This window comes from Dama dama, chromosome 14, assembly GCF_033118175.1.
Source record: "Dama dama isolate Ldn47 chromosome 14, ASM3311817v1, whole genome shotgun sequence".
Taxonomy (NCBI): Eukaryota; Metazoa; Chordata; class Mammalia; order Artiodactyla; family Cervidae; genus Dama; species Dama dama.
The window spans coordinates 52,392,420-52,416,079 of NC_083694.1; the positions used below are offsets into that span (position 1 = coordinate 52,392,420).

The 23,660-nt window shown below is 36.9% G+C and overlaps 1 protein-coding gene across 8 annotated transcripts in view; it reads left to right on the forward strand.

Moving 5' to 3' along the window:
• RABGAP1L (RAB GTPase activating protein 1 like) overlaps positions 1-23,660 on the forward strand; it is a 677,120-nt gene that overhangs the window by 128,498 nt on the left and 524,962 nt on the right. For all 8 annotated transcript variants that reach the window (XM_061160753.1, XM_061160754.1, XM_061160755.1 and 5 more), the window contains exons 10-11: positions 1,758-1,924; positions 20,719-20,860. In XM_061160753.1, the coding sequence (XP_061016736.1) occupies positions 1,758-1,924; positions 20,719-20,860 (309 nt within the window). The remainder of the gene's footprint in view (positions 1-1,757; positions 1,925-20,718; positions 20,861-23,660) is intronic.

Consider the following 23,660-nt stretch of genomic DNA (forward strand, 5'->3'; position numbering starts at 1 on the left):
CCTATTTGGTTGTCAATTAAAAATAATATATTTAAAAATTTATTTGTTCAGTTAAACTGTATAATTGTATATCAAAATGACATCCTGATACAATGTTGAGAGAATCCCAGTTTTTCTTGACTTGGCAGATTGAATGCTTGCATTTAGTACAAATATAATACATCTTTTATTGAGTTTAATTATATTAATAGAAGTATAGTTGATGATTTTAAATGTTGTATAATGGTTAAAAAGAAACTATTGAAGGTTTCTTCTAATGGTAAGCTTGGTCATATGAACTTTCCTTTTAACTGAGAACTGAAAATTGCAGACGAAATAATTTTTAAATTTTAAAAGTAATTTAAAAATAATACAGTTATATGGAATAATGAAACCACAGATTCAAAAAGCCCAATGAATTTCAAAAGGGTAAATCAAGTCCATATCAACCTATCATCAGTTCAGTTCAGTGGCTCAGTTGTATCTGACTTTTTGCGACCCCATGGACTGCAGCATGTCAGGCTTCCCTGTCCATCACCAACTCCCAGTTGTCCATCAACCTATCATAGTGAAACTAAAGATAACCAATAGACACTGGCCTAGAAGATTCTAGATTAAAATTTAAAGGAGGCTGTAGCAAGTAAGCATTTTAAGTGGTAGCTGAAATGCTCACTTCTAACAGTATACTGTTGCTGTCTAAAAAAAAAGCACTTGCCAGGGCTCTGATATATGTTATATATATATATTTATAGTATGTGCTCAGGCACAAAGTTGTGTCCAGCTGTTTGTGACCCTGTGAACTGTAGCCTGCCAGGCTCCTCTGTCCATCTGCCTGCAATGCCAGACACCTGAGTTCGATCCCTGGGTTGGGAAGATCCCCTGGAGAAGTGGAAGGCTACCCACTCCAGTATTCTGGCCTGGAGAATTCCATGGACCGTATAGTCCATGGGTTCGCCAAGAGTTGGACACGACTGAGAGACTTTCACCATATATAGAGTATATATTTGAAAATTACATATATTTGTAGTGTATATGTACTATAAATAGTATATGTATATTTGTAATATATTTATATTTATAGTATGTATAAATATACTGTGTGTATACATGGAGTATATACAGAGAGAATATTTTATACATTATGTATGTCGAGAGTATGAAAATTACACAGAGCTATTTCATTAGAGCTTTGGTCAGTGATTTTCCTGAGGATTAATATTTATTATGGAAATTGTGGGTACTAAGAAATCCCCAGAGACTTCCCTTAAAGCATACAACATTGAATCATTTTAATAAAAATTTTCCAAGCAAATTGAACAAAGTGAAGGTTGAGTGTCTCTTCTGATTTGACATTTCTTCCCATGCAACTCATCAAACAAACCTAATAATTTCTAGTATCTTTTTTTTATAGAATGAAAGACAAGTTTTTGTGATTTTCTATTTCTAGTGTTTTTTTGTTTGTTTGTTTGTTTTGTGGGGGGCAACCTGAAAGATAGTTTTAGTGTAAAAGACATTTAAATTTTAATTTTTTTATTGAGGGCCTGATTTTGGGAAGGAAAAATTAAAATTGTCAGAAGAGATTTAGTCTTTTCATAAGATGAGACTAGGAGAATTGAGAAATGTACCTGGGAAACTTGATTACTTTGTCAACCTCTGTGTCAGTAAAACACTTAAACATAGAGGGTAACATGAGTATAAAGAACCTAAGTTCTTTAACTTTGTTTTCTCAATCAAGTAGTAATAAAGTTAGCATAAAACACAGAACATTTCTACTGCAGATAAACGAGTATACATGACCGTGGCAGTGGATATGGTAGTCACAGAAGTGGTGGAGCCAGTCCGCTTTCTCCTGGAGACAGTAGTACGTGTGTACCCTGCAAATGAGCGATTTTGGTATTTCAGCAGAAAAACTTTCACGGAGACTTTCTTCATGAGGTTGAAACAGGTAGGATCTTTTTGTTCTTTTCATATATTGTTTTCTACTATTTTTTTTCTTTAATGTCAGTGTAATTCCTTAAATAGCAATAAAAAGCAATAAAATTATTCAGATAATCAAATGATATATAGAGTTAACAATGGAGTATTTGTAAAATGCATATGTAAGATTCAGTTCAGTCGCTCTGTCATGTGCAACTCTTTGTGACCCCGTGGACTGCAGTACGCCAGGCCTTCCTGTCCACCACCAACTCCCAGGGCTTTTTCAGATTCATGTCCATCCAAGTCGGTGCTGCCATCCAACCACCTCATCCTCTGCTGTCCCCTCCTCCTGCTGCCTTCAATCTTTCCCAGCATCAGGGTCTTTTCCAGTGAGTCAGTTCTTTGCATCAGATGGCCAAAGTATTGGAGCTTCAGCTTCAGCATCAGTCCTTCCAGTGAATATGTAAGATTAGTGTCAGTTGAAAAAAACAGCTAGTTAAATTAAATAGAAATTTAATTTGTTTTAGAAACCTGTAATGGTACCTGTAAAGTATCAACATACTTAATAGAAATATTAAATCTGCATCAAAAACTTTTCTGTTATATATGATTAATGAAACCAAAAAGAAAGAGCACAGAAATATATCTTTAGAAAGTAATAGCGAAAAAGTTTCTAAGTAATAACTGATTGTTATAGTTCTTTTTACCTATATAATATTATATGAATGTGTTGTTTGACTTATCAGTAAGGTTATACAATTATTTTAATATTAGATGAACAAAATTAGGGTTTCTCTGAAATTCTTAAGTTCTTAAGCAGTGTTAGTATGTAAAACACCCTTTTTGTAAATGAAGGAAGAAGGTTACTGTGAAAAATAATTTGAATTCTAACAGCATCCATTGTATGAAATCAGAATGAAATATTCTGTTTGAGTGATAAGAATTCCTCATATCCTGTTTAGTGCTCCCTCTCTCCCAAATTTAAAAATGCTTGTTGCTTCATATACTGTAATATGTAAAAAGTAATGTAAAAGCAAGCATCAGTGCAGTGAACAAATATAGAAACCACTTAACCATTTTCATATTACAAAAACTTATTATTGCTCAGTTTGGCTTCATATGCTATACATATACATCTAATTATGTAAATGTATAAATTCCAGTACTCTTGTTTATCTTGCAAGACTACTGGAATTTATATTTACATAAATGTAAAGAATATATGAGTGGATTTTATGATTGTTATTTTTATATTTTTTAAAATTGCTGATATTGAGTTACTGAGTGGTAAGTACCATAAGACTTCTTAGTAATAAAAAAAATACTATTTGAGGAAAAAGAAAACTATTTGACATCATTTCATGTGAATTAAAAAGATTAAATTAGACTCACTTGTAGTACTCAGCTCCATTAAATGTGAAACTGATTTAAATTAATGTAAAATAAGAAGATGGTTTCTAACTGTGTACTCAGTCGCTCAGTTGTGTCTTATTTTTTTGCGACCACATGGACTGTAACCCACCAGGCTTCTCTGTCTGTGGCATTTCCCGGACAAGAATACTGGAATGGGTTGCCATTTCCTACTCCAGGGGATCTTCCCAACCCAGGGATCGAATCCATGTCTCTTACATTGGGAGGCACATTCTCTACCACTGCACTACTTGGGAAGCCCTTCTAACTTTGAAAAGTGAAAGAAAGTGAAAGCGTTAGTTGCTCAGTCGTTGTCTTTTTGCGACTCCATGGAGTGTAGACCCCCAGGCTTCTCTGTCCATGGAATTTTCCAGGCAAGAATACTGGAGTGGGTTGCCATGCCTTTCTCCAGGAGATCTTCCTGACCCAGGGATCGAACCCAGGTCTCCTGAGTTGCAGGCAGATTATGACTTCAGTGGTATAATTTAATTTCTTTAGTAGATGATGTGTTACTTTATTATTATTTTTATTTCCTCTTGAGTCATTTTTTGGTGATCCTCTTCTTTCAAGGAATCTTCAGTTTAATCAAGGATATTTAATTTATTGCTTAAAATATTCCCTTTTTATTTCTAATGTTTTTAGAATCTCTATGATCTGCTTTTATTTCTGATACTGGTAATTTATATATTCTCCCTTGTGTTTTTTTAATCAGCCTAGCTTGAAGTATATTGGTTTTATTGATTTTCATTCTTCCCCATAGAACCAAGTTTGGAGCACATTCATTTCTCTATTGTTTTTCTGTTTTATCTTCTTTTGGTTCCTTTTGTTTTCTTTTATATTTCCTTTTTTTGTTCTTTGGATTTAACTTGTTTGTTTAGTTGCTACATGTGAAGATTCTTAAAAACATTTTTTTACTAATATCTTTTTTCCCTAAAATCTTTTAATATTTAAGATTATAATTTCCCTCTAACTTCTGCTTTAGCTGTACCCATAAAAACTTGATCTTTTGTGTGCTCATAAATTTGAAATTTATATTCTGATTTCCCATGTCATTTCTTTTGTGACATGTGAGTTCTTCAGAAATATGTTGTTTAATTTCCAGATATATACAAAGTTTTTAGATAACTTTCTTAATCTGATTTTTAATTTCATTTTGAACAGAGAACATACTCTGAAATTTGAATCTTTTTAAGTTGTTGAGAGTTACTTACCCAAGACATGGCCCATTTTAGTGAATGTTCCAAGGGTACTTGTAAGGAATATGTATTCTGCATTTGTTGGGTGGAATATTCTATAAATGTCAACTGTGTTAAGTTCTATGATGAGATTTTTCTGTGTTTTCTACTCAGTATTCTGTATATTCAAGGAGATCTCTCCGTTCTTGTTGGAAAGAACAATAGCAACTTTTCTGACTGTTACTATGAGCAATAGTAATGAAAACAACCATCATTTAAAGAGAGTCCTACATGGTACACCTCCTCACAACTCTGTTGAGGTGTAGTGTAGTGTTAGTCGCTCAGTTGTGTCCAACTCTTTGTGACCCCATGGACTGTAGCCCGCCACCATTGAGGTGTAAGTAGCTTTATTAACCCCATTTTTTAGATAAACTGTTAGGCATAGGAGGGTTGTTATTAGGTGATAGATCAGGAATTAAGGCTAAGCAGTTTGCCCTAAAACTTGTCCTTGTGAAATGTTTATGAGAAATGGAAAATATGCTAGCTGTAACACTAAAACTAGTATTTTTTTCCTGAAAAATTTTCCATATGAGCACTGATCATTTTTGTTGTATTTCACTTAACTTGTCTTTCTTTGTATCATCTTTGTTGACATCACTGACTACATTAGGTATACAGTATATGAAGACTTTATGAGAAAATGTAAGGATTTGTAACAATTGAAACCTTGGAAGTGCAGCGACTGATTCCTTTTCTAAGAAAACGGGCTCTTTGCTGCTGAAACTTCGTTTTGTATGATGCTGATCTGAGAAGAGCACTGTGCTTACATGGAGTCACTTGAAAATGGCTTGCCAAAAAGATCCCTTGCTCTAAAAGCCTTTTTATTGTTAATGAACATCCCATATTTTACTTTTGGATGCTTATTCCACTGTCTTAAAGCTTTGCTGCATATTACCAGGAAATAGACCTTAATAACTTTTACCAGTCTTATTGACCTCATTGTTAATGAGTTTAAGAAGATGCTCTCCTTCAGCTAGGTTTTAGTAGGGGTCAAGATCCAGAAACCATGAGGGCATTCATGCTTCATATGAAGTGTTACTAAACTGAGAGAGTCAAAGGCCTGTATCATAATAGGTAAAATTAGTTTGCTGAGATACCACTATTCATTTTAGAAATGATTTTCAGTGCTTTGTTTATTAAATATTTATTGAGTACCTGTAGCGTGATAGTGTTGGGGATATGTGAATGAATAATACATGTTATCTTGTCTTTAAAGAGTGAAGAATATAATGGTAAAAAGATTATCCTACTGGTGATTCATGCAACAGTAGAAGTGTATGCAGAGTGCACAAGTGACACTCACTAATCATACTTGTCACCTTGGATTGGAGTCAGGTTCCTAGGATTGAAACCCAGCTTCCCCCCATGTCCTAGATATTTAGCCTTAGGCAAGATACTCCTCATCTCCGAAGTGGGGATTTTTATTATACCACCTCAGATTTGTTTAAAGAAAACTCTGTTTCCTTTACTACTGTTCCCACCACTTCATTTCTGACTCTAGATAGGTGGGTGTTTTTCCTATACCAATTAATTCTCCAACTGACCCTTCAGTTCAGTGATAACACTACCTGGAGTTAGCGTGGACCTCACAGTTTAAGGGCTCAGTCCCACAGGACTCTCCCCCTCCTCCTTACTTCAGATACCAACTGCAGGTTCAGGTTGTCACCTGTGTTTCTGACCAACCAGCTGTAATATGGAGGTTGCCACAGCCCCCTCCTCAGGTTTGGTGATTTGCTAGAACTCACAGAACTCAGGAAAACAGTTTGCTTAATAGGTTACCAGTGTATTAGAAAAGGATACAACTCTGGAACAGCCAGCTAGTAGAGATGCATAGTGCAAGGTCTTGGGGATATACAGTCTTGCCACCCTCTCAGTACCTCCACGTGTTTACCAGCCCAGAAGTTCTCTGAACAGCTAAGTTAGGGGTTTTTTGGATGCTTCATTCTGTAGGCATAATTGAGAAAATCATTGACTGTTAGCGATTAACTCAAGCACCAGTCCGTTTCCCCTCCCTGCAGGCTGGTGGAGTGGGGCTGTAAGTTCTAGCCCTCAAATCAATGTGATAGATTCTCCTGGCATCCACCTGCCCCGTTCTCAGCTTAGGGGCTTTCTAAAAGTCACCTCATGAATATAAATTCAGCTGTAGTTGAAAGAAGCTCATTAGAAATAACAAAAAAATGCTCATTTTACCTTTATTACTCTGGAACTATTTCATGGTTCAAGATATATATATTTTTTCTTTTGGTGGCACCTTGCAGCATGTGGGATCTTAGTTTCCTGACCAGGGATCAAGCCCATGCCCCCTGCAGTGGAAGCGTGGGGTCTTAACCACTGGACCATCAGGGGATTCCCTGGAACTATTTCAGAAAATGGATAAAAACCAAATATTATAACAAAAGATGTTTCTTTCACCTTTATTGCTGTGGAGCCAGGATGAAGACCAATGTATTTCTTATTATATACAATATCATGGCTCTCATGATGATTAAATATGAATTCATGTCAGGCCCATTAGGACAGTGCTTATCACCTGGTATGTACTCAGTAAGTGTTAGCTATTATTGTTATTAATATTAGTTAATACTTGTCTTCTATCTAGTCTGTATTCTTTTTGGACAGAGTCTTTTGTATCTTAAGCCTAAAATAAATGAATGAATAAATTAACCAATAAGTGAATAACTAACTCTTGTAGAAGGGTCAGGATTTTGAATTGTGGTAAGACAGAGAAGGACATTTTAGTCAGAGACAATAGTTGAGTCAGTTCATACAGCTCTGATGCAACATGATAGGTTGAAGATCTTCAGGAGATTAGATACTGCTGTATTGCTGAAGTATCAGTGGGCATGGTGGGTAATTATTCTGCATAGGTAGGTCATTGTCATGCTTAGTACTTTGTCCTCAGGTTGGGAGAATTTTAAGCTGTGAATGACAATATGTTTTTAATTGGGAAAGTTCAGTCTGACAGTGGTGTAAAGGATATTGACACTGGAGGCAGTGAATATGAAGTTGGAAGGCTGTTGTGGCCAAGATGAGAAATGATGAATGCCTGAAGAAAGGCGATGGCAGTGGGGATAATTGTTCAGTCACTAAGTCATGTCTGCCTTTTTGCGACCCCATGGACTGCAGCATGCCAGGCCTCCCTGTCCCGCACTATCTCCTGGAGCTTGCCCAGGTTCATGTCCATTGAGTCAGTGATGCCATTCAACCTATCCTCTGTTGCCTCCTTCTCCTCCTGCCCCCAATCTTTCCCAGCATCAAGGTCTTTTCCAATGAGTCGGCTCTTTGCGTCTGGAGACTAAAGTACTGGAGCTTCAACTTCAGCGTCAGTCCTTCCAGTGAATATTCAGGGTTGATTTCCTCTAGGATTGAATAGTTTGAGCTTCTTGTTGTCCAAGGAACTCTTTAAGAGTCTTCTCCAGCACCACAGTTCAAAAGCATTAGTTCTTCAGTGCTCAACCTTCTTTATGGTCTGTCTCTCACATCCATACATGACTACTGGAAAAATCATAGCTTTGACTATACAAACCTTTGTCAGCAAAGTGATGTCTCTGTATTTTAATACTCTGTCTAGGTTTGTTGTCACTTTTCTTCCAAGGAGCAAGCATCTTTTTCATGGCTACAGTCACTGTCCACAGTGATTTTGGAGCCTAGGAAAATAAAATCTGCTGTTGTTTCCATTTTTGCCCCATCTCTTTGCCATGAAATGATGGGACTGGATACCATCATCTTAGTTTTTTGAATTCTGAGTTTTAAGCCAGCTTTTTAACTTTTGTCTTTCACCTTCATCAAGAGGCTCTTTAGTTCTATTTTGCTTTCTGCCATTCGGGTGGTATCATCTGCACACCACCCGAGGTATTGATATTTCTTCTGGCAATCTTGATTCCAGCTTGTGATTCATCTGGCCTGGTATTTTGCAGTGGGGTAGTAGAAAAGATGAATTTGAGAGACTTTAGGGAAGTAAGAATCAAGATCTGGTGTTTGATTTGATGCGAGGTTGAGGGAAAGCAAGACCTAGGATTACTTCTACGTGACTGGGTGGTTGTTGATCGTTTTGATTCAAACAGACTCTCAAGGAGAAGTGTTTCCAGGCTCATGAGGCAAGCTAGCGGAGGTTTAGACATGCTGAATTTCACATTTCAAAGGGACGTTTAGGTTTAGTAGGCAGTCAGATATTTGTATCCTACGCTTGGGAAATAAAGATTTTAAAAGTGGTTATTGCTTGAGAATTGTGAATAGGAGTAGGTGAAATTACCCTGAGACCAAGTGTTGAAAGAGGAGACATTTCAAAGATTGGTACAGGAAGAGGATTGAGTGAAGTGGATGTAGAAGGATAAGCACAGATCTTGGGATAAAATCACAAGAGTGTGAGGCCAGAAAAGCAGGGGGGAAGATTGTTTCCAGCAGGAGAGAAGGCCTGCAGCATTAGGTACTGCAGGGAGGTTAGCTTGGGATATGATTGGTAGATAAGAGATAAAGATCTTAGACTGTAAAACCTGAACAACTTGAGAGGAGTATTGGGGAAGAAGTCAGACTGCAGTTAATTGAGGATTGAATGGGAGACAAGATAATTCACCCCCATAACTGGGGACAGAGAGAGGCTGGATACAGTTCGAAGTATTATGATACATTTTACTTTACTTTAAATACAAAGTTAAAATTTTTAGAAAATTCAGTCTTTTTTTCTGTTTTTTTTTTTTTTTTTCCTGTATTTGGACGTCTATCCCTCTGCTAGTGATTTTGCTGAGTGAATACCTCATCAAAATATGGATGCAAGTGCCTAAAACCTTTTGTTGCCAACGTTTAGAGGAATGACATAGCAGATACTGTAAAAGTGAACCGATTTCTTTCTGCTGAAATGCTATAGTTAAGAAACTATGTAGAAACTGCAAGTTAGTAGATAAAAAAACATTCTGGAGGTCTAGTACAAAACTTAGTGATTGTAGTCAACAATCTAGTGGGCCCTTTTTCCATGGGTTCCTCAAGGGTGGATTTAGTTGGTCTTTGGATTAGTCCATGGTTCAGTTCCTGGTTGGTTGAATCTGTGGATGCAGAACTTGCAGATATGCAGGTACAACTGCACTATACCATTTTATATGAGGTACGTGAGCATCTGTAGATTTCAGTGTCCACAGTGAGGTCCTGAATCTAGTCTTTCCATAGGTACTAAGTGTTGATTGTACTGTACTATATATTTTAAAAGTTGTTAAGGGATTAGATCATAATTATTCTTACCACAGGAAAGAAATGATGATGATGTGTGCTGTTGGCTAATGCTACAGTGGTAATCGTATTGCAGTATATAAATGTATCAAGTCAATACATTACACAATGTTATATGTCAATTATATCTCATTAAAATAGAAATTATGCGTCACTTGGTATTTTCTTTTTTTTTTTAATTATTAATTTATGGGAGGACTTCCAAAACAGCTGGAAGCAAAATGAGAATTTTGGAAGGTTCTAATGCTTAAAGTATTATCTGCTTATTACTGTGTTATTTCAGAGTGATTTTTTAATGACAGTTTTTTTTTTTTTTTGCTTTTGCTTTTGTGTTTTTTCGGCCACACCATGCAGCTTGTGGGAATTTAGTTCCCCAAACAGGGATTGAACCCAGGCCCTCAACAGTGAGAGTGTGGAGTCCCAACCACTGGACCGCCAGGGAATTCCCTTAAATGACAGTTTTAAAATACCCGAAAATAGAATTCATAATGAATTGAAGATACTCATGTTTTTAAACTATGGTGACATCACCTACTGCTACATTAATAAATTGCTTAAGAAGTAATTTGATGAATATTATTTCTTTTTTTTTCTTATTACTAAAAATAAATGCTGTGCATTCCCTCATCCATAGGTGTTTATTGGCAGGATTCTTTGATAGGAAGGTATCAGAATATAACCTTTGTAGTACTGTTTTTGTTTAGTTTTATGCTTGCTAAAATCATTGAATAATTTTATATTCTACTGGTCCTATTTTGTGTAAAGAACTATAAGACATTCAGCTGTTACCATTTACTTTCAGGTTTGGTTTGTATTGTGCTAGAGAGTGTATCTTACTATGAGACTACATCAAAGGAAATAAAACTGAATAAAGCAGGTTTTCATTCTGGGTACTGAAATGAGAATAGATTGTTTATTATAGGCCTTCATCGAAAACTTGAATTATTAGTTGAGTTAAAAGGATTTATTCTGAAAATTTGTTGTTGTTGTGTTCAGTCACTAACTCGTGTCTGACTCTTTGTGACCCCATGTCACAAACTTCCCTGTCCTTCACTATTTCCTAGAGCTTGCTCAAACTCCTGTCCATTCATTCGGTGATGCCATCCAACCATCTCATCCTCTTGTCTCCTTCTCCTCCTGCCTTCAATCTTTCCCATTATCAAGGTATTAAAAATTAGTGTTTTTAAGATCTGAAAAATTAGTATTTTCAGGTATGAAAAATTAGTATTTTAAGTTTTGAAATTATAAGCCAGAGAGGAGAGACTCCTTAAATATACATATACTCTTTTGCAATGCATTTAAAAAGTAAAAAGCCAGTTGTGAAGCAAAGCAAGATGGTAAGCACCGTGACTTGGGTTCTTTTCATTAAGTACTGGCACCTCTCCCTTGGCTGTCATTTGTGTGGAGTTTAAGAAATCACACATTACCAAGGCCATGTTATCAAGTGGCCTATTAGTGAGGAATAAATGACCCTCTTATGTAAAGATTTATATTCTTTTAGTGTATTGAAAATTTAATAAATAAAAACAAAAGGCTTCTCACTTGGAGAATAATGTGATAAGGTATTTAAACAAGGAAATTTTGCTTATTTCATAGTCAAATATACTTTCTTAAGGTATAGATAGTATTCTTGCACTTAAGACTATGGTATTCGTGTTCATGGATTGGAAGAATCAATATTGTCAAAATGGCTATTCTACCCAAAGCAATCTATAGATTCAATGCAATCCCTATCAAGCTACCAACGGTATTTTTCACAGAACTAGAACAAATAATTTCACAATTTGTATGGAAATACAAAAAACCTCGAATAGCCAAAGTCATCTTGAGAAAGAAGAATGGAACTGGAGGAATCAACCTGCCTGACTTCAGACTCTACTACAAAGCCACAGTCATCAAGACACTATGGTACTGGCACAAAGACAGAAATATAGATCAATGGAACAGAATAGAAAGCCCAGAGATAAATCCACAAACCTATGGACACCTTATCTTTGACAAAGGAGGCAAGGATATACAATGGAAAAAAGACAACCTCTTTAACAAGTGGTGCTGGGAAAACTGGTCAACCACTTGTAAAAGAATGAAACTAGAACACTTTCTAACACCATACACAAAAATAAACTCAAAATGGATTAAAGATCTAAATGTAAGACCAGAAACTATAAAACTCCTAGAGGAGAACATAGGCAAAACCCTCTCCGACATAAATCACAGCAAGGTCCTCTATGACCCACCTCCCAGAATATTGGAAATAAAAGCAAAACTAAACAAATGGGACCTAATGAAACTTAAAAGCTTTTGCACAACAAAGGAAACTATAAGCAAGGTGAAAAGACAGCCCTCAGATTGGGAGAAAATAATAGCAAACGAGGCAACAGACAAAGGATTAATCTCAAAAATATACAAGCAACTCCTGCAGCTTAATTCCAGAAAAATAAATGACCCAATCAAAAAATGGGCCAAAGAACTAAACAGACATTTCTCCAAAGAAGACATACAGATTGCTAACAAACACATGAAAAGATGCTCAACATCACTCATTATTAGAGAAATGCAAATCAAAACCACAATGAGATACCATTACATGCCAGTCAGGATGGCTGCTATCCAAAAGTCTACAAGCAATAAATGCTGGAGAGGGTGTGGAGAAAAGGGAACCCTCTTACACTGTTGGTGGGAATGCAAACTAGTACAGCCGCTATGGAAAACAGTGTGGAGATTTCTTAGAAAACTGGAAATAGAACTGCCATATGACCCAGCAATCCCACTTCTGGGCATACACACTGAGGAAACCAGATCTGAGAGAGACACGTGCACCCCAATGTTCATCGCAGCACTGTTTATAATAGCCAGGACATGGAAGCAACCTAGATGCCCATCAGCAGATGAATGGATAAGGAAGCTGTGGTACATATACACCATGGAATATTACTCAGCCGTTAAAAAGAATTCATTTGAACCAGTCCTAATGAGATGGATGAAGCTGGAACCCCTTATACAGAGTGATGTAAGCCAGAAAGATAAAGAACATTACAGCACACTAACACATATATATGGAATTTAGAAAGATGGTAATGATAACCCTATATGCAAAACAGAAAAAGAGGCACAGAAATACAGAACAGACTTTTGAACTCTGTGGGAGAAGGTGAGCATGGGATGTTTCAAAAGAACAGCATGTATACTATCTATGGTGAAACAGATCACCAGCCCAGGTGGGATGCATGAGACAAGTGCTCGGGCCTGGTGCACTGGGAAGACCCAGAGGAATCGGGTGGAGAGGGAGGTGGGAGGGGGGATCGGGATGGGGAATACGTGTAAATCCATGGCTGATTCATATCAATGTATGACAAAACCCACTGAAATGTTGTGAAGTAATTAGCCTCCAACTAAAAAAAAAAAAGACTATGGTATTACTCTTAAAATACTACTTGTTTGAAATGTTGGAATGAAATTATTTTCTATGGACTGAGATAATTGATTTTGTTGCCAATAATGGTGTGCAACATTCTTAGCAGTGTTGTCCTTCATAAAAATATTTTCTAGTCTGCTCTGGTGTCAAAATTTAGTAAAAATTGATGAGTAAAGTTATATTATGCATAAAAGTGTAGAGGCATATGGAGATAGGAGCTTGGAAAAAGCAGCACTTCAGTGAATTCAGTAATCTTTTATTTCATAAGTTAGGCATATTTATAAATAAGATAGTTTCCAGAAAAATTGCTGATTAGCTGAAGTTGTTGTAAAATAGAGTTCAGTTCTCAAGGGGTCAGCTGAGTCAGCAGCACTGAAAACATGCAGGGGGTGGTTCTTAAAATCCTTGCTTCATTTGTAGATTTATGATAAACTATAAAGAGCAATCGGAGGCAATTATGGAGGAAAAATAGTGTTATGAAGAAAGAAATACTTATGTTCATTTTAAAGGTAATCTTAAGAAATGTTATTTACATTATGTTGATTCAGGAAATGCAGAACATTTAGAGGCCAGTACAACATATTTTAATGTAGCTTGACATTTCTTGAAATACAAAACATATGTTGTAGAATTAATAAGGTTTAAATAATTTAAATTGAGATTTCTGTAAGTACATCTGATTATTATGATGAACAAATTTTCTGGAAAAAAAGAAGGATTGCTGATTAGTATGGAGATTTTTAAATTCTTGTAATAATAACAAATTAAGTTTTGTTTAGTTTTTGGAGCATCTGGCCTTAAATGACATAGTGAAATTTACATTTGATTGAGAAGGGGTCACTTAATCCTGGTATAGAGATGTAGTGTATATCATATATTTTGGATTTAGTACATGAAATAAATGTTTTGTATTTTTATATGAAATAAGTGTGAAAGATGAAGCTTTTTCTCAGTAAATAGTTAAAAAAAAATAAACCTATTGGGAGTCCTTTTATGTCTGGCAGCCTTGGTTTTCTTATTATAAACTAATAATGTGGGTTACTAGTATTACTGAATTTTTTTCTAAAATTCTGTGACATTTGGATTAGTGAATATAAATGATTTTTAGTACAAATAATTCCATGACTGTTGTAGTCAAGTTAATTCAAAGTTAATTTATAATATCTATTCTAGTGGCACAGTGAGAATAAGATATTTCAAATAACAACCTTATCCCCAAAGGAACTTTGTGTCACCTCCTATTAATAAGGAAATATATAAAAATTGCCATTTTACTTGGAGGGTTGTGATTAATACTAGATAAAAATAATGTACAGAATTCTGTGGGGTTTAGAAAAGGAAGGGGCCATAGCAGTAGAAAGAAAGAAAGTGGTGGTTAAAAGAAGCCCCTTTGAGGAACTATGTGAGTCACGTTTTGTGATCACAGCAGAGAAGTAATATTGTAAGGGTGGACAAAAATTTCTCTTCTTCCCTTTTACATTCTTTGGTTGGCCTAATACATAAATAAATACAAGACAGATTAATAGGAGGAAAATTTAATTATGTGGCTGTGGGAGCCCCAGAAAGATATGAAGACTCAAAAGGCAGCTGGTAATTGAAGCTTATATTCCATCCTGAGCCAGGGAAAGGGGAGGGATCTGGGGATGCAAAGAGGAGGAAGGTCATTCACAGGAAGTGGGAGGAGATATTTGGGGAATTAAAAAAAGGAGGTAGTCCTGTTATGCAGATATGTTTCTTAGGTAAAAGGATATCTCTCTTAATAGCTGTCTCCCTTTCTTAAGTAAATTTAGGCAATTGAGGGAGAGGTAGAAGAGCTTTCAAGAATCTGCTGAGTTTTGATTGTGTTTAGCTCAAAATAGTAATCCTTATGCTTGTTACTGAACTCATGTTTAGCTGCTTGCCTGTCAATAGCCAGTACTCATTGTTGGGAAATGAAAGATTGCTTTAATAAGGAGACTGGCACCTGCGGAGAAGACGGACTCATATCCAAGAACCATCTCCTATGATTCTGCTTTGTTGTTGTTCAGTCCCTCAGTCATGTCTGACTCTCTGAGACCCCATGGACTGAAGTACTCCAAGCTTCCCTGTCCTTTGCCATCTCCTGGAGCTTGCTCAAACTTATGTCCATTGAGTCAGTGATGCCATCCAGCCATCTCATACTCTGTTGCCCCCTTCTCCTCCTGCCTTCAGTCTTTCCCAGCATCAGGGTCTTTTCCAATGAGTCAGCACTTTGAATCAGATGGCCAAAGTATTGGAGCTTCAGCTTCAACATCCGTCTTTTCTTTTTTCTTAACATCCCATCTTTTCAATGAATATTCTGGTCTGATTTCCTTTAGGATTGAATGGTTTGATCTCCTTGCAGTCTAAGGGACTCTCAAGAGTCTTCTCCAATACCACAGTTCAAAAGCACCAATTCTTCGGTGCTCAGCTTTCTTTATAGTCCAACTCTCACATCCATAATTGACTACTGGAAAAAACATATTTTTGACTAGATGGTAATTCTTAATAAGAATTAAAGTGATGTGAGATAGATTAAAGGAAGAAAATAAAAAGTTTAATAGCATGTGTACATCAGGGCTTCCCAGGTGGTGTTAGTGGTAAAGAACTTGGCTTCCAATGCAGGAGACATAAAAGATGAGGGTTCGATCCCTGCACTGTAAAGATCCTTTGGAGGAGGGCATTGCAGCCTACCTCAGTATTCTCGCTTGGAGAATCCCATGGACAGAGGCTACCGCCTATAGGGTTACAGAGAGTCGGACATGGCTAAGCAACTTAGCATGGCACACACGTTGGAGAGACCCAGGAAAACTGAGTAAATTCACCGAAATGGACGAATCCCTCACCTTGAATACCATCTTCAGTTGAAGATAAAAGAGTATGTTGGGGGGAATGTTTCTGGGGGAAAATGGTAGTTCATATGGAGCTGGGAAAGCAAATGTTTGGTAAACAGATGTTTGATGGGCTACACGGTGACAGTCGGACAGAGGGAACTCTGATCTCTAGGCCCCGCTGAGTCTCCCCATCACACCTAGCCCATATCCTTTGCAGGTTGTTGTAACTCTGTTTGAGGAACAGGCCTGCTATCTAAATTTAGGCAGTGAGGGGGAAGGTCAAAGCTGCTTCTTCAGTCTTTTGGGCCTTGATTGGTTCCAACTCTAAATAGTCTAAATGCCAAAGAGACATTTTGGGGTGGTAAATCTTGCTGGCCTACAGGGGGAAGTTATAGAGAAATGAGAAACAGAGTCATAATGTCCAAGAGGTAAGACTGGAGATCACTGTTAAGGAGAGCGGAAAAGCTTCTCTCTTGATAAGCTGTTCTCCAGAGGCTACTATCCTGTTGTGTTTTTAGTTGACATCATTTAGAGGGAGGAGGTTTGCCTGAAAAAAAGGGTAGATTTAGGGCGTGACAAGAGTTCATCATAGTCTTACCTGCTCTCAGAAGCTCCTGTGGCTTGACCCTTACTAGAAGGAAGGGAGCTGTTTCTTCTTTATTCTCTAAGAGAGCATGATCCAGACTGGAGGTGGAAGTAGCTGCCCTTTCTTAAATCTTTTCCTAGCTCAGGCCTCCTTTAGGCTTGTTATGGGCTCTGGGCTAAATACAGGTTTAATGTTAAAATAACTATTTTTTGCCCTCCTCCCAAATCTCTTCTTTGCTTTCAGGTGCCTTAACATTCTTTTCACGTGGAGGCAAAGCCTTTTATCAGTTATTAGATCTAAAAGGCATAAGAGGAAGTTTCCCTTTTGAGGATGCATGTTGATTTAAACCTATTTAAATTAAAGTATGATCAATTAGGGGAGAGATCAGTTGGGAATTTGTGATTAGCTGATGCTACTACATATATATTAGATAAAAAAGCAAAGAACTACTGTATAGCACAGGCTTCCCTTGTGGCTCAGCTGGTAAAGAATCCACCTACAATGCAAGAGACCTGGCTTTGATCCCTGGGTTGGGAAGATCCCATGGAGAAGGGAAAGGCTACCCACTCCAGTATTCTGGCCTGGAGAATTCCATGGACTGTATAGTCCATGAGGTCACAAAGAGTTGGACACAACTGAGTGACTTTCACTTCAGTTCACTGTATAGCATGGGGAACTATATTCGATATTTTGTAATAGCCTATAATGGAAAAGAATCTGAAAAAGAATATATATATATATATATATATATATATATATATATATATATATATACACACACACACACACACACACACGTATATATGCATAAAACTGAATCACTTTGCTGTATATGTGAAACATATAAATCAACTATACTTCTACTGAAAGAATACAATCTGTTAGTAAATTACTAAGACTATGTCATGTGAAGGATGTTATTGTGGTAGCTATTTTGCAGTATATACAGTGTATCAAATTATTGTGGTGTACAGCTTAAATTTGGTGCATTTTTCTAAGTTGTACAGTTAATATGCATAGGACGGTTTGCAGTATTTATTTATTATCCATTTGATTTCATAGAGTATATAGTAATACCCATGCTTTTGTTCCTGGTATTGATAATTTGTATCTTCTTTTTTGTTTTGTGAATTTAGCTAGAGGTTTATCAATTTATTGATCTTTGTAAAGAAACTACCTTTTGGTTTCATTGCTTTTAAACTTTTTGTGTCCCCAGTTTTATTGATTTGTACTGTTATCTTTTTTATTATTATTTTACTTCTGTTTGCTTTATTTTGTACTTCTTTTCCTCATTTCTTAAGGTGCATGTTTAGATTATTGATTTTTGAATGGCTCATCTGAAATACATATATTTATATTTCTAAATCCTAGATGTATCCCACTAGTTTTCACTTGGTGTATTTTCATTTTTGTTCAGTTAAAAATATTTTCTACTTTGAGTTTTCCTCTTTGATCCATGGAGTGTTTAGAAGTGTGTTATTTTATTTCCAAGTATTGGGGATTTTTCAGACACATTTCTGTTGTTGATTTTCAGTTTAATTATATTATGGTCACTAAACATAATTTAGTTAAGTCTAAAAAAATTTCTTCAAGTGTGTTTTATAACCCAGGACATGGTCTGTTTTGGTGAATGTTCCATGTGCATTTGAAAAGAATGTGTATTCTTCTGTTATTGAATGGAGTGATATATAATATCAGATACGATTGTTGATGATGTACAGTTCTTCTATAACATTGTAAATTTTCGTATACTTCTTTTCATTTCTGTGAGAGGAGTGTTGATGTCTCCAATTGTAAATGTGGATTTGTCCATCTCCTTTTATTTCTGTGAATTTTTTGCTTCATTTATTTGAGAGCCTGTTGTTAGCTACATATGTTTATAAGATTCTTATATAGTCTTGGTGACTAGATCTTTTTAACATAGTGTAGTGTCCTTTATACCTAGTGATTTCTCCACAGTCAAGAGTAGCCCTCGCCCTGGGATTGCTCCACAATCCCTAAGCTCCAGCTCCCAGCTGCTGCCGCCCCTTCTAGGGGACCTGCATCCCTCTCCAGGGTACGTATGGCTGCAGCAAGGACTGTCTGATTCTCATTCTATTTAGGCTGCCACAGATCAGATGTTTCATTCTCAGCCTTAAATGTTTCTCCTCTGACTCAGACAATTGCCCTGATGTGGGAATCAGACCCCTGCTTCGCTTCTTAAACCCACCAAGGGCAGGTCCAGTCCTTGTAGTACTCCTGTTTTTTCCCCCTAGTTCCTCCAGCCTACCGAGTTTTGCGTGATTCTGTGTATTCTTTTCTGCTGCTCAGCTACTCCCGTCCTCTCTCAGCTGGTGTTCTGCATGGACTTCTGTGTCTGAAGGTGTATTCCTGATGTATCCATGGAGAGAGATATACTCCATGTCCACCTACTCCTCTGCCAGCTTGTTTTCTAGTATTTCATTTTTATTGTATTTCTTTATACAATTACTTTAGTTGTTGCTTTAGGGATTGAGATCTTTGTTTCCTGAATATAGTAGAACTACAAAAAAAAAATGTTTGGTTTAAACCTAACCACATAATTTTTCATGGCTGTCTTCTTTTTTTTCCCCCTCTATGTTTAATGCAGTGGACAATTTTACCTTTTATTATTTGCTAAATGGCTTGAAAATGTGCCTGAAATTTGATTTATTGTTCAGAAGAAATTCTTGAAAAGAATGAATAATTAGTTATGTTTTTGTAATTTAAATTAATTAAAGTAAAGGTAGATATTTGAGATAATTATACCTCTATATATGCCTATACTATTGTTATTTTGTGTTCTTTAGAGTGTGGTAAAATGGTGTAAAGACTGAGATAATAATAGTAATAAAAATTTGTTTCAGTCACTCTAATTTTATGTTCTAAGTATTATTATATTTAATCTCCTTAATAATTGAGATGGTTTATTTCAGTTTTATTGATAGAGGTGCTGTGCCTCAGCACAGTATTTTGTCCAAGACCACACTCTTACTTGTAGTGAAATTTGAATTCAGACTCAGGTCTGTTTGGCTTTAAAATTCATGTTTTACCATTAGTCTAATCATTGATTCTACAGATATTTGTTGAATACTTACTATGTGTCAGGTACCATATTGTTTCTGATTGAAAGTCAACATGATCTCTGCCCATATGATACTTCCTCTGTTGTTATGATAAGAACTGAAAACTTGGGAATTTAGTTTAGATTCTTTGTAGAAGTAACATTGAGGGCAGGAGGAGAAGGGGGTGACAGAGGATGAGATGGTTGGATGGCATCACTAACTCAGTGGACATGAATTTGAGCAAACTTTGGGAGATAGTGAAGGACAGGGAAGCCTGGCATGCAGCAGTGCATGGGGTCACAAATAGTTGGATACGACAAAGCAAGTGAACAACATCAACAGAAGTAACATTAAGAAATAAGGATCCAATATTGATGGTAGTTAGCAAAGAGTAGGAGGAAAAGCTGTATTGTCAGAGAGAAAAGGATATCCCAAGGCCTTGGGCAGGGAAAAAAAGAAAAAGTTCTCAGAACTGAAACAAGGCCAGAGTGGTTGAAGTATAGTATTGTAACAGTGTTTGAATATGAGATGAGGCTCATGAGAGAGGCAGGGTTCAACTAATCTAAGACTTTGTAGGCCATGCTAAGTTGGTTAATTAATGATTGCCTTGGAAATTTTACTCCTTAAAAAAAGACCATTTAGAATGTAAGCCATTTGTAAGGTGAAAACTACCTACTTCCATGAATTAGTTGATGGATATAGCTGGTTTCTCTTTATCTCAGAGCAAGGTAGTCAGTCCTAAGAATCCAGCATCACTTGCTTATCTTTCTACCCTGGAATCTGTGGCTTCTTAGGTTTTTCTGATAAAAGAAATTTGAGATTTTTCAGATGGTTAATATGTTTTATTGTTTTGGTTAAAATAATACTAAAAGAACCATACATTTAGGATGTTATGTGAACATTGCACTTGAAAGATTTTTCTCAACTTCAGACGTGCTGTAGATCAAGCATGACCTGCTGCTCTTCTTCATTTTAGTTCTTTTTAATGACCCTTGAAATACACCATCTTTCAGTGTTTACTTCAAATTTCTAATGTTTAAGCACATTTTTATATCTTTCTCAGTCTGAGGGAAAAGGCCATACCAATGCTGGGGATGCAATATATGAGGTGGTGAGTCTACAGCGAGAGTCTGAGAAGGAGGAACCAGTCACTCCTACTAGTGGAGGCGGCCCGTTGTCACCCCAGGAGGATGAAGCAGAAGAGGGTAAGAAATGAAACTTACTCAGTTTCTTGTCTTTACATAGCTGCTTTACTTGTATCCTTACAGATGTGTGTATGTGTGTGTGTGCGCGCACGTGTGTGCATGTGTGCATGCGTGCCTCTCTAAGCAGTAGGGGGAGGAGTGGTGTTTCTTTGTAGTCTCTGCTACTTTTAGACTAGATTCTACTAGATGCAGAAGAGAATTTGGTCCATTTGGTTCCTTGGTTGCGTACTCCTAAGTGCAACTTACACAATTATTTAAATTTGACAGCTTAACTTTGCTGTCTTGCACGTTTGAAGTGTTTAATGAGAAGTTTCAAATTCTAAGCATTTTTAGAATTTAAGTGGTTAATGTTATGTCCTACTCCTCATTTGACATGATTCAGTTTTGATTTGTTTATTGTTGTTGCCTTATCACTTACCATTCACTTTTTTGAAACACTAGCGATTATCTGCTTTGTTTACTACATGAATGCTGCTGAGAGTTGCTAACCAACCTCATGAGAGTCACGTGTCATTTGGCTTTGTGCTCAGTACTTTTTATAGAAACTAGAGTTAAATGATGGATCTTTACTTTTAACCTTTATATTACCTGCTTATAGGATAGGGTTTATTAAAAGAAAGTTTCTTTATATCATCTTTGCCATCTGTTTTATCCTTCTTGTCAAGACTTCAAATCTCTTACCCTTTCTAACATTGGGTTATTTGTCTTCTTGTTGATTTTTAAGATTTCTTTAAATACACTGGTAAAGGTCCTTTACCTGGAGGAGGAAATGGAAACCTACTCCAGTATTCTTATTGGAAAATCCCCGTGGACAGAAGAGCCTGGCAGGCTGTATAGTCCAGGGTCGCCAAGAGTTGGACTCAACTGAAGGGACTTAACACACACAAAGGTCCTTTATTGGATGTGTTTTACAGATGTTTTCTCCCACTCTGCAGTTTGCCTTTTCATTTTCTGAACAATGTCTTTTGAGAAACGAAAGATTAATTTTTGTGAAGTCTGATTTGTCAGTTTCTTTCTTCTTCTTCTTTTTTTTTGCTGTGTCTTGTGGGATCTTAGTTCTCTGACTGAGGATTGAACCTGGACTGCAGGCAGTGAAAGTGCAGAGTCCTAACCACGGAATCCACTGAATTCCCTATCAGGGAATTCCCTGTCAGGTTTTTTTTTTTTTCATTAATGATGTGTCTGTGAATGATTTAAATTTTTACATGTAGTTGGAAGTAGAGTTCTTCCCCTCCCACCCCACTCAGAAAACATTTATTATCTCATGGTTTCTGTGGGTCATGAATTAGGCTTGTCTGGTCAGTTGTGGCTTCGTGTTTGTTATGGAGAGTCAGATATCATCTGGGGGATTTAGTTATTTGAAGATGACATTGATGGGGCTGAAAGCTTGGAGAAGCTTCCAAGGGGGCTGATTCATAATCGTTGTCAAAATGATGCTGGACATTGGCCGCGATACTTCACTTTCTCTCCACAAAGGCTTCCCGCTCGTGCTGCCTGGGTGTCCATGTGGTACAATGGTGAGCTCTCCCCAGACAGCAGTCCAGGGAACTAAGGTGGAAGTTGCAATGCCTATTATATCTTAGCCTTGGAGTCACAGAATATCACTTCCATGGTATTCATCTGCTTTGTGGTATACAATGTAGTTGCTATTTCATAGACTTACCATGCATTTTGTCTGACATTACTCCATGCCATCCAAGTCTTGGACAGGTATTTTTTGATTCAGTGAAAATTTAGGGCTCATGAGGTTTGAAAGTTGTGTAGATGTGCAGTGTAAGGGAAGAACCATTTACTTATGGAAAATAACATAATTAGAAAACTGATACATTTAGAAGTAAATGGCAAACTAAATGATCCCAATTTTGGCTTGTTATTAATCAGCAACATGTTTGGAGACATTCACTGCTAGGATCTGAAAGTCCTGTACGAAGTATTGGAAGGCCATCATTTTCTAGTCTTAGCAAGAGAGCTGACGTGGGCTCCAGCTTCATTTTTGATGCTGCCCTTAAGTTCGTTTGGTACAGGTCTGTCAAAGTGGCTGCCTCAGCATGTAAGGAAGGAAGGGCAGAAGACATGTGAGAATATGCCTGTGGTAAAAGCAACAAGGCTTTTAGCTGAATTGGATGTCATGGGCAGCAGAAAGAAGAGAAGGGAAGAGAAATAATCATAGATTAAATCTAGGTTTCTAGGTTAGGTGACTGGATGATGTTAATGCCAGCAAACGAGATAGGAATACCTGGGAAGAGTGGGTCTGAGGTGGGGTATGATACATTCAGTTTCAGATAGTGATGGATTTGAACTCACTGGGGAACATTGAAGTACAGCTATTTTTCAGTGATTAGAAATGGTCTTATATTGTGAGGGAAGTTTTAACAACTGGAGATAAAGGTTTGAGGGTCATCAGTGTGAAGCAGTGATAATTGGCTGAAATTTCTTTGAGAGAAAATGTGGGAGGTGGGGGTTAACAGTAGGGTTTTGAGAGATTACTAACATTTAAGGGTAGATGTGGGAAGAGAAAGTCCAGCTAAAAGATCTGCAGAAGAAATGGTCAGAACAGTATGAGAACTAAGACAAGGTAGTAATGGACCAAGGAGTGGAGATTCAAAAGGAGAAAATGATGTTGCAGTATTGACAAATGGAACAGGGAGATTTAGTATGATAAGGACCAAAGATTGTTTGTTGGATTCATTTACCATTGTTCATTGGTAAATCTGAGAGGCTACTGGGTACCTCTGCGGGTCATTTTAATAAAGTTGGAAAAGAAGCCTTCTTATACTGGACTGAGGAATGACTAGAGGTG